At 47.8% G+C, this 12,434-nt stretch overlaps 1 protein-coding gene across 1 annotated transcript; it reads left to right on the top strand.

The window, feature by feature from the left end:
* The first annotated feature begins 9,518 nt into the window (after positions 1-9,518).
* LOC124707200 (galactoside 2-alpha-L-fucosyltransferase-like) lies at positions 9,519-11,365 on the top strand. The gene is made up of 2 exons (XM_047238861.1): positions 9,519-9,747; positions 9,912-11,365. The coding sequence occupies exons 1-2, from the start codon at positions 9,579-9,581 to the stop codon at positions 11,363-11,365; spliced, it is 1,623 nt and encodes a 540-aa protein (XP_047094817.1). The 5' UTR covers positions 9,519-9,578.
* The last annotated feature ends 1,069 nt before the right edge of the window (positions 11,366-12,434 follow it).

The following is a 12,434-nucleotide window of genomic DNA, read 5'->3' as shown; positions in this document are numbered from 1 at the left end:
CTCAAGTAGGGCATAGAAATGAGCGAATTTGAACTGTACATGCTTCAAACCCGGCATCTCCCAGAACCTTTGCTGCGCAATAGCTTCCCAATCGCCATCGTTGGTGCCACTCGGTGACGTGTTTTTCATGCCCTCGATGCAACCTGACCACCAGCTGCATGCCGTCTTGATGGTGTCTCATCGGCCTTGAAGCGAGCGGTAGGAGCGGATCGGAGTAGTAAAGAGAGGTGACATCAATTGGAAGAACTTATCCTCGATGCGTTGCCAATACCTCTTGCCGGTTTGGTCGGTGCCGGTCACAGTATCCATCAAAACCGCCTCCCAAGCACGGATCAAGATCACGTCTTAGAATTCGGAGTAGTTGCCCATCGGATCACTCTCTCCTTCGCCTTGGCCACCGCCCATCGAACACCCCTCCTCGATCTCTTCCAATTCATCTTCTCTCTCCCCGCCGCCATCTTCTTCTTCCTCAAACTCCTCCCCTTCGAGCCCCTCCTCCAATCCGTCGTGTAGTCACCGTAGTCCGCAAGCAGTCATCAACACCATCTTTGCCGCCGGTGTCTTCTTCGCAACCTTCTTTGGAGCCGCCTTCTTCGGAGCCGGCACCGCGGCTGCCACCTTGCTGCTCGGACGCTTCACCCGCTTGGTCGGGACGGCAGGGGCAAGTGCAGCGGGGAGCGCCGGGCCAGTGGGAGGCGCGGGGACGACGTGTGGATCCATCCGTTTTCGCTTTCCGGCAGCTGCAGCTGCGGTAGGCGCGGAGACCATGGTGCCTTTGGTGGTGGCTGCCGCAGCGGCGCTGGATCCAAATGCGGTCGCTACAGCTTGTCCGCGCGGTGCAGCCTGGCCCGGGAGCGGCGGAGGGGCGATTGCGTCCATGTCGGGGCGGACGCGGGGGATCCGGTGGCCGGAGATGGGTGGGAGCGCCGGCATCGGGAACGGCGGGTGGAGCGGAAGCGGGAAAGAGAAGATCTGAAACTTCTTTCGCGCCAAGAGGGGGATATGGATGGAGGCCGGCCTCGCACAGCCCCTTCGACCCGGGAACTTGGGGGTCACGCGGCGCGAACCGGGCGGCTCGGAATTTTTTTGGGAAATGGGAGTTCGATGCGGGATCTGAACGGTGCCTCCTTTTCCCTCCGAACCGAAAATCGACGGTTATTATGCGGATAGGGGTCGGATGAGGGATCTGCTAGAGATGCTATAAGGCGTTGTTTATTAGGGGTTCTACTTCAAAAGTTATAAGAGTTGTCTTGCTATCGACAACTCCACCGAATTAGGTATCAAGTATAACATCAGTACTACTCGAAAGAAAAAAGTAAAATGTGTTATCATAACTGATTAATTATTTTCAAACCTAATTCTTGCATGGGCACGGTCTCCGCCTACGCAGTGCTAACCTCTCCCATGCGTCCGTTAGCGATCGTGTGGCCCATACGAAGCGGGGCTACAACCAAAAATAAAATAGCTAACTTTTCCCCTTTCTTTTCCTTATCTGTTGACATTTTAAAGTCGAGCCAACCTTGTCTACACATTCTCCTCCCTTCTCTCACCCGCATCGAGCTCATGGTCCATCTCCACCTTCCATTCAGCCTCGTCGGCAGCAAGCAGTACAGCGGAAAGCCTCAGGTAAGTTCTCCTGGTTGGTGGGAGCATTGGTGGAGAAACTTGGATGGCGCGGAGTAGCAGATCGAAGCATCCGAGGGCGAGTGGTCGTGATGAGCTTCGGCTGCGCAGCACCGCGAGTTGACATGTCTGAGGCAGGCGACCGTCAGGAGAGTAGTCATTGAAGAAGAATCCGCGGCATGCTAGCCTCGTGAATCAACCCATTCGAGATGGGTGGCCGTGCTTGGAGGGCGAATTATTTTTGCAGTAATATCGATAACTAGCGCCACGTCTCAGAAATGTTGCACTATATGTCCGAATATTACTACAAAGATTTCATTTATTGCAATAGTCTCCATTGCAACAAAATTACTAATTCATGCAACATGGTGCAATTTTCGCAATATCGCTACCATGTTACAACAATGACGCAACTTGTGGCAGTATGTGTCTTCTATTGCAACAAAAGTTGTACTTTTAGCATGACGAAACGAAACTGTGGCAATGCCTATTACCACGAACTGGACACCGCTGCAATTTCTTTTGTTGCAATAGACTGGAATCCTTGTAGTGATTAGCGGTGCTGGTGAATTTTCTTCTTGTGCCTGCCGTTGTTGCTTAGGGGGGGGGGTGGCATCTTGCTCGACGCCTCCAATTATTTGCTCAGTTCACAATGATCCTGATTTTTAATAGTTGTTCACGGTGGTGTTGATTGTTTGTCCAGTTCACGTTGGTGCTTGTATAGTACGGTTGTGCTCATTTTAGTACTAATGTTTGTGCTCCTCTAGTAGTCAGGGTGGTAGCCATTTTTGTAGTCACGGTGGTCTAGATGACTCAGTTTATCATCTATGAGTTCAGTGTATCTATTTAGATGTATTTTATCTCAATTAGCATCTATGAGTTCAGGTTAACTATGTAGTAATCTATGTAATTTGTCTCAGTTAGTTACATACCTGTGTTTTCCAGCCAGACTATGCATGATGCAATCTATTGTGTTTTCCAGCCATACACATTAGGCACACACTGGGGGTTCTCTCGTTTTTTTTTTCAATCAGCAGAAAGTTTATGTTCATACAGCTTGATGCTTATGAAAATTTATTGCAATTGCTCATGGATGTAACCTACACATAGAACGTATTCTATTGTAGTACTTATGGTTTTCAATAATAATTATAGCTGGGATGTTACTATATAATCATAGTATGAATTTTCTGGGTAGTAAATATATCGCTTTGCCAAAATGAACTGCACACTCACGGAGCAGAAATTGCTTGCGGCCCTCCCAACCCTAAACTCCCCGACCCTCTCAACACTAAACCTCCCCCGTGCGGCGGCGTACCGCCGCCGGGGCTTCTGCAGCCTCCACTTCTCCAGCCTACTCCTGTGTGTCATCCCCAACGCCGCCGTCAGGGGCATCGCTGGGCGAATCCCATGCGGCGTGGTGGTGGCGGTTGTCTTCCCTTTTGGCGCCGAGTTGATGGGGACAATGGCGCTCGTCACCTCTTCTACTGGCATCGCAGTAACGAGGGGACAGCGCCTACGGCAGGTATGGTGATCGCAAGATGCGGTGGCGATGCGGTTCAGCCCAATCTGGGCCCGATAGCCTTGGGCGGGCGGGTTGGGCGGGCGGGTGCGGATGGCGGCGTGATGTGCTCGTTTGTGGTTCCTCCTGCTTTACGAGGGCGCCTGGAGCATCTAGTCTAGGCATGGCGATGGTTCGTCGGAGGAGATCGGTTAGTTTTGTGGCTAGTTTTGGGGGATCTCCTGATGCGCCATCTAGTCCCTGACGGCGAGGCATGTCTGCCGATGAAAGATGGCCCCGATGTTGCTCATGACGGATGATGGTGGTGCCTGTTTGTCGCTACCTTGTTGAAGGCATCGTTCCTCCAACATGCAGCTTCTCGCATCGGTTGCTCCGGGGGAAATCCCAGACTGAGGTCTCCAGGATCGGATTATGGCAGCGTGAAGCGTCGTTCTCCCTGATGGGGCATCGTGTTTGGGGCAGACAATGGATGGATCGGGTGATGAGGTGGAACGGTGTGCATCTACCATGTCGACGACGGCGACTCTCATTGGCATGGTGCAGCAGAGCCTCGGTGACGGACGTAGTGTGATGGTTTCGAGCAGGCCCTGACAACATCGGCGGCAGGCCTGGGCAAGATCAATGCCTTGATCCTTACTGAACATGGGTCTGCGGTAGATGGTGTCTGCGACTTTTCGAGCATGCAAGGTTGTGCATTCAGGGTTTGCTGGATCGGATTTTGCTCCCAACTCGCTGTTGGTTGTTTTGGTGCGGGCTCCGTTATTCTGATGATGTGTGTTGGTGAGGTCCGGGCATGAGGCCCCGACAAGGTCACCCCCTTCTTCTAACTTGTATGTGTTACGACATCTATCATTAGTGAGACGGCTTCGGTTTGATCTTTTTTTACTTTCCTTGTAAGGTCCGGTGAATTATTTCAATAAAAAAAAGTTGTGTGCATCACTTTGATGCAGAGGTTCAGGGTAGAGCCTCAATTTGAAAAAAAAGTAAATATGTCGTAGCCATATGGTTGTAGTAGAAGTTTTACTCATAGGATGTATTTTCTCACGTTTGTAGTTTCAAATCATTATTATGCAGTAGGGATTTTTTTGTAGAGACGTAGGATGTCAAATATGGACATAAATACACACTGACATTATGGAGTTCGTATATTCTCGACATTGTATGTATTTTTTTATAATTTCCTTTTTAAATTATACTTATGCATGTTATTGCATAATCATAGGACATCAAATATTGTCAGTAATTACATCATGACTACTCCCTCCATACCGGTTTACAGAGCAATTACGTATTTCGAGAATAAAATTTAACTACAAATTTGGTCAACAAAATATAAGATATATGACATAAAAATTATACCATTTGATTCATATTCAAAACAAGTTTCCAATATTATAATTTTTATGATAGATGTTATATTTTGTTGACCAAATTAGTAGTTATTGTTTTCTCGAATGGGAGTAAATGGAGTTAGAGCATTTACCACACATATGAATACGATGATTTTTTTTTACTTAAAGAATATACAGTAGTATTTTGAAGCGTTGATATGATTGTAACAATCGCATAATCTCATGAATATTATATGTAATTGGTATACACACATGATGTATGTTTTCTAAACTTTTCTAGTTTGTTTATCAAAATTATATACTGTGGGTTAATGTTATTTGTTTTATGTATGCACAAATATTATAGATACAATTTGTTTTTTTACAAATTTTTTTTGCATGTTTCGTCCACCAAGATGTATTTATTATCCAATTTTATACAACCGGGTTATCCTTAGATTTTTAATGCACATATAATATTGATATATTTACTTAAATTTTATATGTCGGTCTCAATTCATCAATGTTTTTTTTCTCAAAACTAGATGCAAGAATGGTGGAATGAGAATTGTTACCGGTGTCAAAGAATTTTTCCAAGGAAAGAATTATTTATTTATCTTATGAGTAGGAATGGTCACATAGAATGTATTTTTTTGAGGCAAAATTTAACTCCACATGTTTCTTATGTTTCGCAGGATTGCTCATTCATCAAACAGATTTGTCTATCACACCACTGATACATATGGTACGAGTGACGTGGGGTACCATGGCAATACCCAGAAGTTACGGATTCGGGTTTTAGGGAAGAAGATGCGCTGGTGGATTCGTCGGCATAAAAACAACACAAAATGAGGGACACGATTTACCCAGCTTCAGGCCCCGGAAGGAAACCCTACGTGGTGCTTGTTCTTGATTCATGATTATTAGGGTTATAACGTTGCCGTGTTGGATATGGTGTATTCTATATTACTTATCTTCGGATCCTCCTCCCCTTGCGTGGTTGTGATTAGTGCCGGTGATCCCCCTACCTTGTCTGCGGGATTCACCCCTGCTAGAACCTATCCTCCCGTTGCGCTCGTGGGCATGATTCTTTGCAGTGTCTTTGGAATCCCCATGACCTCGCCCATTGTCACTATCACCTAGCAATGTCAGCATGGTTTCCTTTACATGGTTGTTTTTCTAGATTTGGTGTTTGCCCAGCAGCCTAGGGGGGCTTTTGAGGGCGGCGTGGACCTTAGGAGACACCAATGTTTTGTTCTTCATGACATTGGTTGACATGGGCTTTTTGATCGGTGACTAGGTTGACTTCTTTGGTTAGAGCTTGAGATTGGGTGAAAGCTTTGAAGGTCTTTGGACTCTACTGGCTACCATGACGCTCATGGGCACCGTTTTTCTTCTTGAGCGCATTGTTTGAATTTTCCTCCTTTGGAGTCCCGAGTTCTACTATGTTGCATGTCCGTTGTAGATCACTGTGGATGGTTGTGTTGGTATGGTGGAGGTCTGTTGATGAAGACAACTTCGATTATGCTTCCGTGTAACAGAAAATGGTGTGTCTTCAGCTGGATCAAGCAATCTCTTTTAGGCCATGTTTGTTTGGGCTGGGCTGCAGCTTCTACTGCTTTTGGGGTCTTAGAAGCATAAGCCTAGCTAAACACCTAACTTTTAGGTGTGGGCTTCTTTACGCACTTCACAGTCCTCGGGTACTTCCCGAAGCTTCCCGCGGCTTAAATCTTAGAAACCGAATCGGTACATGGCAGTGGCCCTGAAGTTCTAGCAATTTGCGTCCATATGCCACCAAACAGAAACCCCATAAAAAATTATCCTCAAATCCCCACCCGTTCCCCATTTCTGTTGACCTCCTGAGCTGTTGCGCACAGGGGAAAGGCGGCTAGGGATTCCCGCGCCGCTAGCCTCTCTGCCCGCAGTCGGCTTGTGCTCGCCGAGAATCCATCCCACGCCTCTCCGACCCCCTCCCAACTCATCTCTGCATCTTAAAAATATAGGGTTTTTCAGACAATCACCACCAGCTAGATGTCCACCAGCTGTTCTAACAGCAGGTTTCCAAACAACATTTTTATCTTTCATCAGTTGTCCAGCTCCATCTAATACTCTACTAGCTCCAGCCGCTTCTCATTCACCTGCAGCCCAAACAAACATGGACTTAGTGTAGTGTTTCCTTTAGTTTTGCTTGTATCCCCTCCCTTTGTGATCGTCTGATGTTGAGTTCTTGATGTGTAAAGATAGCATCCCAACGTATATATGTAAGTTATAACTTCTAACCAGTTGAGGGCTTCGTAATTCAAAGTCAAGCTGGTTAAAAAAGAAAATGCAGCCACACACAGCGAGTGAATTAGTGTATAAACATTTGAGCTAAGTCCACTACGAGTCTGCAACTGGACAGTGAGTAAGGATGGCAATTTTACCCACGGGTATGGGTACCTGTGGTTACCGTACCCGTATGGGCAGGCTATGTGTACACTTTTATCCCATAGGTATTACCCATATACTACCCGTTAAATCATGGGTAGGGCATGGGTATAGTCTCGTACCCACGGGTATATTCGTACCCTGTTCGTTTATTGTAAATTTCTTACATAACATGCCTACTGTTGTTGACTTATGAGGGAGACGCCCAACTAGCTCTCGATTGAGTCCATAGGTCCCGAGGGGCGACCGGGCGCCCTCGTCTTCCCCTCCTCTAGCCCCGCGCCCTTCTCCCTTCCCTACCACCGCCGCTAGCGGGAGCCGCCGAGAAAAGCCCGAGCGGTGTTGGCGACAGCGGTTTCCCCTCCCACCGCATACCTGGGGGGCCTGACGGGGCGGGTCTTGCCTCTGCCGCGGTGAGGCGCGCTGGTACTGGCTTGGGCTGGCGCTGCTCCGGCCGTGGAGGGTCGAGTGGTCGGCGGCTACGGCATGGAGGGGAACTCGCGTGGCGCTGCTCGGTACGCCAGCGGCTTGGTCGCCTAGGGTTGGCGTGTGGTGGCAGGATCTCACACGGGTCACACGGGCCAGATGAAGTGTTTAACCTTAAGCGGTATCCTGACTTCCCATGACTCCATAATTCTGAACACAGTGGCCTTATTGTGCAGATCTGTATATAGGGAACCAGTAGAAAACAGGCCAAGCTTCAAGAACAAAGGTAATCTGTCATCATCGGAACAAAGGTTGACCAAGCGAAGAGAAACGTAAAGTCAAGCCAATGTTTCTTTTTGGACTCAGTTTTTAAATATTTTAGCCATTTTTAGTCTACTTTTAGTTTGCAGCTCCATTCTACTTGGATCTTTCCACATGCAAGATATCCCAAACATTGTTGGTGCAAAGCAATTTCTCATTCACGCAACACAACAATTTTTTCCTTCATGTTTCTGGAAAGAATTTTCTTATTTTGTTTTCAATCACCTCAAGGATATGAATGATTTTACGGGTATTCTTATTTTTCTATGATACCACCTTTTGTTTTTCTAGTGTTTGTGCAAATCACTAAAAATGTAATCTTTCAAAAATCACCCATTTGTACTATTGTGGGAATGTAGGAATAGATTAAAAATATTGCGTAAAAAGTGGTAGATCATTTAAGTTGCAAGTGACTTTTACTCATCCGTTATATTTTCCCAAAAAAAAAGGAAATAATAATTGAAAGTAATAACCAGAGATAAACCTATTTGGTCCAACAACACACACCAACAAAAAAGAATAGGCGGGAAAAAACGAAACTGACGGGGGCGCGGGAAAAAAGAGTGCATGGAAAATAGGGAAAAGACGCCGGTAATTTGGTGGTTTGGTCCAAATCACAATGAGCGAATCAGTGAGACTACTTATAGTGGGAGTAACATTGCTGGTAACATCACACAATCCAATACATTTTGGTGACATCACATGATACTAAATGAAGAAATAGAGTGGGATGGTAAAGGCTGGTCATAGTGGTAAATATCATGTAGTAATATCATGCATATGATATTTGTGTATGATATTAACTCTAGAGTGGTTAGTATCATAAAGTAGTATCACCGCCTTGCTATATTTATAACTTTTTAGAATCTCAATGCAAATTTGTGTACAAGATTTGTTTGACATTAAATTTTCTCGTGATATGCGCTATGATACAGTATCCACCTATGTTACTCTAATCTCCTATCTCCTCATTAACTAGCTGCCACATCATTATTTTTGTGGGACCAATATGCATGATACTAGCTATGATACTAGCCTAACTACTAGCTATGTTACCATAAAATCACACACTCCAAAACAAGATGAGTCTACAACATAATAAATGACACAATACATGAAATTACCTATAAATTAATACCTACTATGGTGGTAGTAACATAAACTAGTAACATATATATGTTATTACTCTAAGTTACTTCTCACTATAACTAGCCTGAATAAATATTTGAGCTAAGTCAACTACAAGAGTCTAAATTTACATCGTGTTCCATATTCCTCGGTCCGAGGCTCTGAGCTGGCTGAGTATCCCAAGTTGGATCCTAGAAAGAGTGCCCGTGAGCTGCCTCGATTTTTATTTATTTCACGTTTTACAAGGTTTAGTTAAAGCTGATTTTTTTAAGATTTAACCAAAATTATAGAAAAAATATATCAACAACCATAATGCTAAAGCCATATAATATGGAAACATAGTTTTTGACTAAACCTATAATTAAAATAATTATAATTAATGGCATTAGCCAACTATTTCAAAAGTCCAAATTGATGGAAAGAAACTAGGTAGTAATAAAATACCCCTTCTCATATCAAACTATTTTAGTCGTTAGTGTGAATTCAGCATTTGCCGTTGAATCTTCTTTTTCTCAAGATGTGTCAGCACAGACTTAAAATTGAGAGACCTCATAGCTTTTGTACTCTATAAAATTAAATTAATGCACTAACTATTCTAAAAGTTCGAAACTCGATGGGAAGAGACTAGGGTATATTTAAATTATCTAACACCACGCACACTCCCATTACTAGTGTAGCGATCGATGCCGCAACTGGACGCTGAGACGGGCAGCGTTGGCGCTGCGGCGTCACTGAGGGAGCAGAGGCAGCGGTCGGCTGCGGGCCACGGGCAGCACGCCGAGGAGGCCGCGCCGGCGTTCATGGCACCACGGTTGAAAAGGCCCGATCGCAGGTACAGTCAGTGGCGCTGCATGGTCAACGCCGTGCTTCTAGCCGTCATTGTCACCGTGCCGCCGATGATCTTTCTCTTCCCCGCACGCACCAGCACGCCGCCGGTCTGGATCAGCGCCGCAAAGGCCTTACGCCCAGGTATGCTAGTAGCTTGAACGTGTACACGCAAATGATTCATTTCTCTCGTCAGTGCACATATGCAATCAGGATTCAAGGCATGCATGAATGCAGTTGTGGCAGCAGATGCAGTTTATCACCAAACGATTCCGCCTGACGATTTCTTAATCTGTTCTGTATGGCAGGATCAGTGACAGGACACGACAGGCTTCTCGGCGGCCTCCTGGCCGACGGCGTCGACGAGCGGTCCTGCCACAGCAGGTACCAGTCCGCCATGTACCGCCGGAAAGCCGGCAGGCAACCGTCCCCTTACCTCGTCTCCAAACTGCGGCAGCACGAGGCTCTGCAACGACGATGCGGCCCGGGCACCGGCGCCTACAGCGACGCCGCTGAGCAGCTCCGGTCTGGGAATAGACGCGACGGCGGCACCGTGTCGCCGGACTGCAAGTACCTGGTCTCGATATCATACCGCGGCGTCGGGAACCGGATCCTTGCCGCCGCCGCGGCGTTCCTGTACGCGGTGCTCACCGACCGCGTGCTCCTCATCGACCCCAGCAACGAGATGGGCGAGCTGTTTTGCGAGCCATTCCCCGGCACGACGTGGCTGCTGCCGCCGGACTTCCCGCTGACGAGCTACACCAACTTCAGCATCGACACCCCCGAGAGCTATGGCAACATGCTTAAGAGAAAGGTGATCAGTGCCGCGTCGACGACAACGCAGCAACTACCGGCATTCGCGTATGTCCATCTCGACAACCACCTCACGGATGAAGACAAGATGTTCTTCTGCGACGAGGATCAAAGGGTTCTCCGGGACATCCGGTGGCTGGTGATGAGGACGGACAGCTACATCGTGCCGGGACTGTTCCTGACCACAGGCTTCCAGCCGGAGCTCGACATGCTCTTCCCGGAGACGGACGCCGTGTTCCACCACCTGGTCCGGTACCTGTTCCACCCCAACAACCACGTCTGGGGCCTCGTCACGCGGTACCACGACGCGTACCTCGCGGCGGCGCACCAGCGAGTCGGCATCCAGATTCGCGTGTTCGACGGCTCGGAATCTCCGGAGGTCCTCGAGCAGATCACCACGTGCACGCAGAGGGCGAGCCTTCTGCCGGAGGTGCTCGCCGCGGGGGTCGAGCCATCCGCCGTTCCGCCAACGCCTGCCGGAATGTCCACAGCCGTGCTCGTCACATCCCTCAAGGCCTGGTACTACGACAAGATCAAGAGCATGTACTGGGAGCACGCGACGGCGAACGGGGAGGCGGTGGGCGTGCACCAGCCAAGCCACGAGGAGTACCAGCAGTTCGGCACCAAGTCGCACGACGCCAAGGCGTTGGCGGAGATATACCTTCTGAGCCTCACCGACGTGGTGGTGACCAGCGGCTGGTCGACGTTCGGGTACGTGGCGCAGGGCCTCGGCGGCCTGACGCCGTGGGTGATGTACAGGCCGGAGAACGCCTCCATGGTGCCGGACCCGCCGTGCGTCCGTGACCTGTCCATGGAACCGTGTTTCCACTCGCCACCCTTCTACGACTGCAGGACCAAGCAGGGTGCAGACACCGGGAAGATTGTTCCGCATGTCCAGCATTGCGAAGACGTGAGCTGGGGGTTGAAACTGGTTCCTCGTAATGCATAGTTATCTCACTTTCTACACTCTTGCTGCCTTCACGGAAAGCAAAGTTTTGTAACGACACATTTGCAAAAGATAAAGGCCGACGATGTTCATCAATTCTTTTGGTTTCGAACGAGCGATTTGAGAGACGACAAGTCGGTGTTATGTGAAAAGATACACAAGGACGATACTCACTAATTTTGTGTGTGTGCCTAATTCTCATTGGACCGACAATTAGCTTATTCATCAAGTAATATCATCTTCACCCATTTTTGTTTTAGTGTTTATGCCCCTTCTTTACGGCGGTAGCAACATCTTAAAATCAGAATAAGGTCCTCCCAGCTTTATCCTTGCTTCAGTGGTGCACCTAACGCCGGCGGAGGACGCACTAACTCGTTTGTCTGGCGGATTTAATGGAATCCAGTCGGTTTGTCATGTTCGTTGGTGTGGTTTTAAGTTAGTCTCTTCCAATCTATAGTTGTCAACATTAACGTTGGTGGCTGCTCTGACGCACTGATCCCTTATGGTCTTAGCACGACGACTTCCCGTATGTCTACTACAATAAAATTTTACTACGATAAGCTTTTGCCTGGCTCCAGTGGTAAAGATATCTTTTACGGTACACTTTACTAGTCCTATGGACCATTAGTATTTTTGTTAATTTACATGGTAAGAAAATCATGAAAGATTTGGGTGCATTTGTTACCATCTAAGTGCAATTATGCCACGTCAGCATGATTGAGCCATCACTATTTTCTTGTCCACTAGATTTTAACCGACTCACGCCTAGCACGTGGACATGCATCTCCAACGGGACGATGCAAATAGACGCTCCACGACCGTTTGCGATCACGCGGTCAAAAAATGCATCTGGAACCAAGCCCTTCGACGCATAGTGACCGGGCCGTCCGTGAAGACGCAAACGCGGCACATATATGCCGAGTGTCCGAGTGCTTTTTCAATGGGCCCTCTTGGCAGCGACCTGTTTCGAGCGCATCGCTTCGGCGGTCGTTGCTTCGGCGGTCATTGCTTCCACATCTGCGCCGCTGCCTTCGCCAACAATGGTGACGCTTCCTCTTCCGCACCAGGATAG

Source organism: Lolium rigidum, chromosome 1, assembly GCF_022539505.1.
Source record: "Lolium rigidum isolate FL_2022 chromosome 1, APGP_CSIRO_Lrig_0.1, whole genome shotgun sequence".
NCBI lineage: Eukaryota > Viridiplantae > Streptophyta > Magnoliopsida > Poales > Poaceae > Lolium > Lolium rigidum.
The sequence above is the reverse complement of the archived record's forward strand: the minus strand, read 5'-3'. Positions and strand labels throughout refer to the sequence as shown.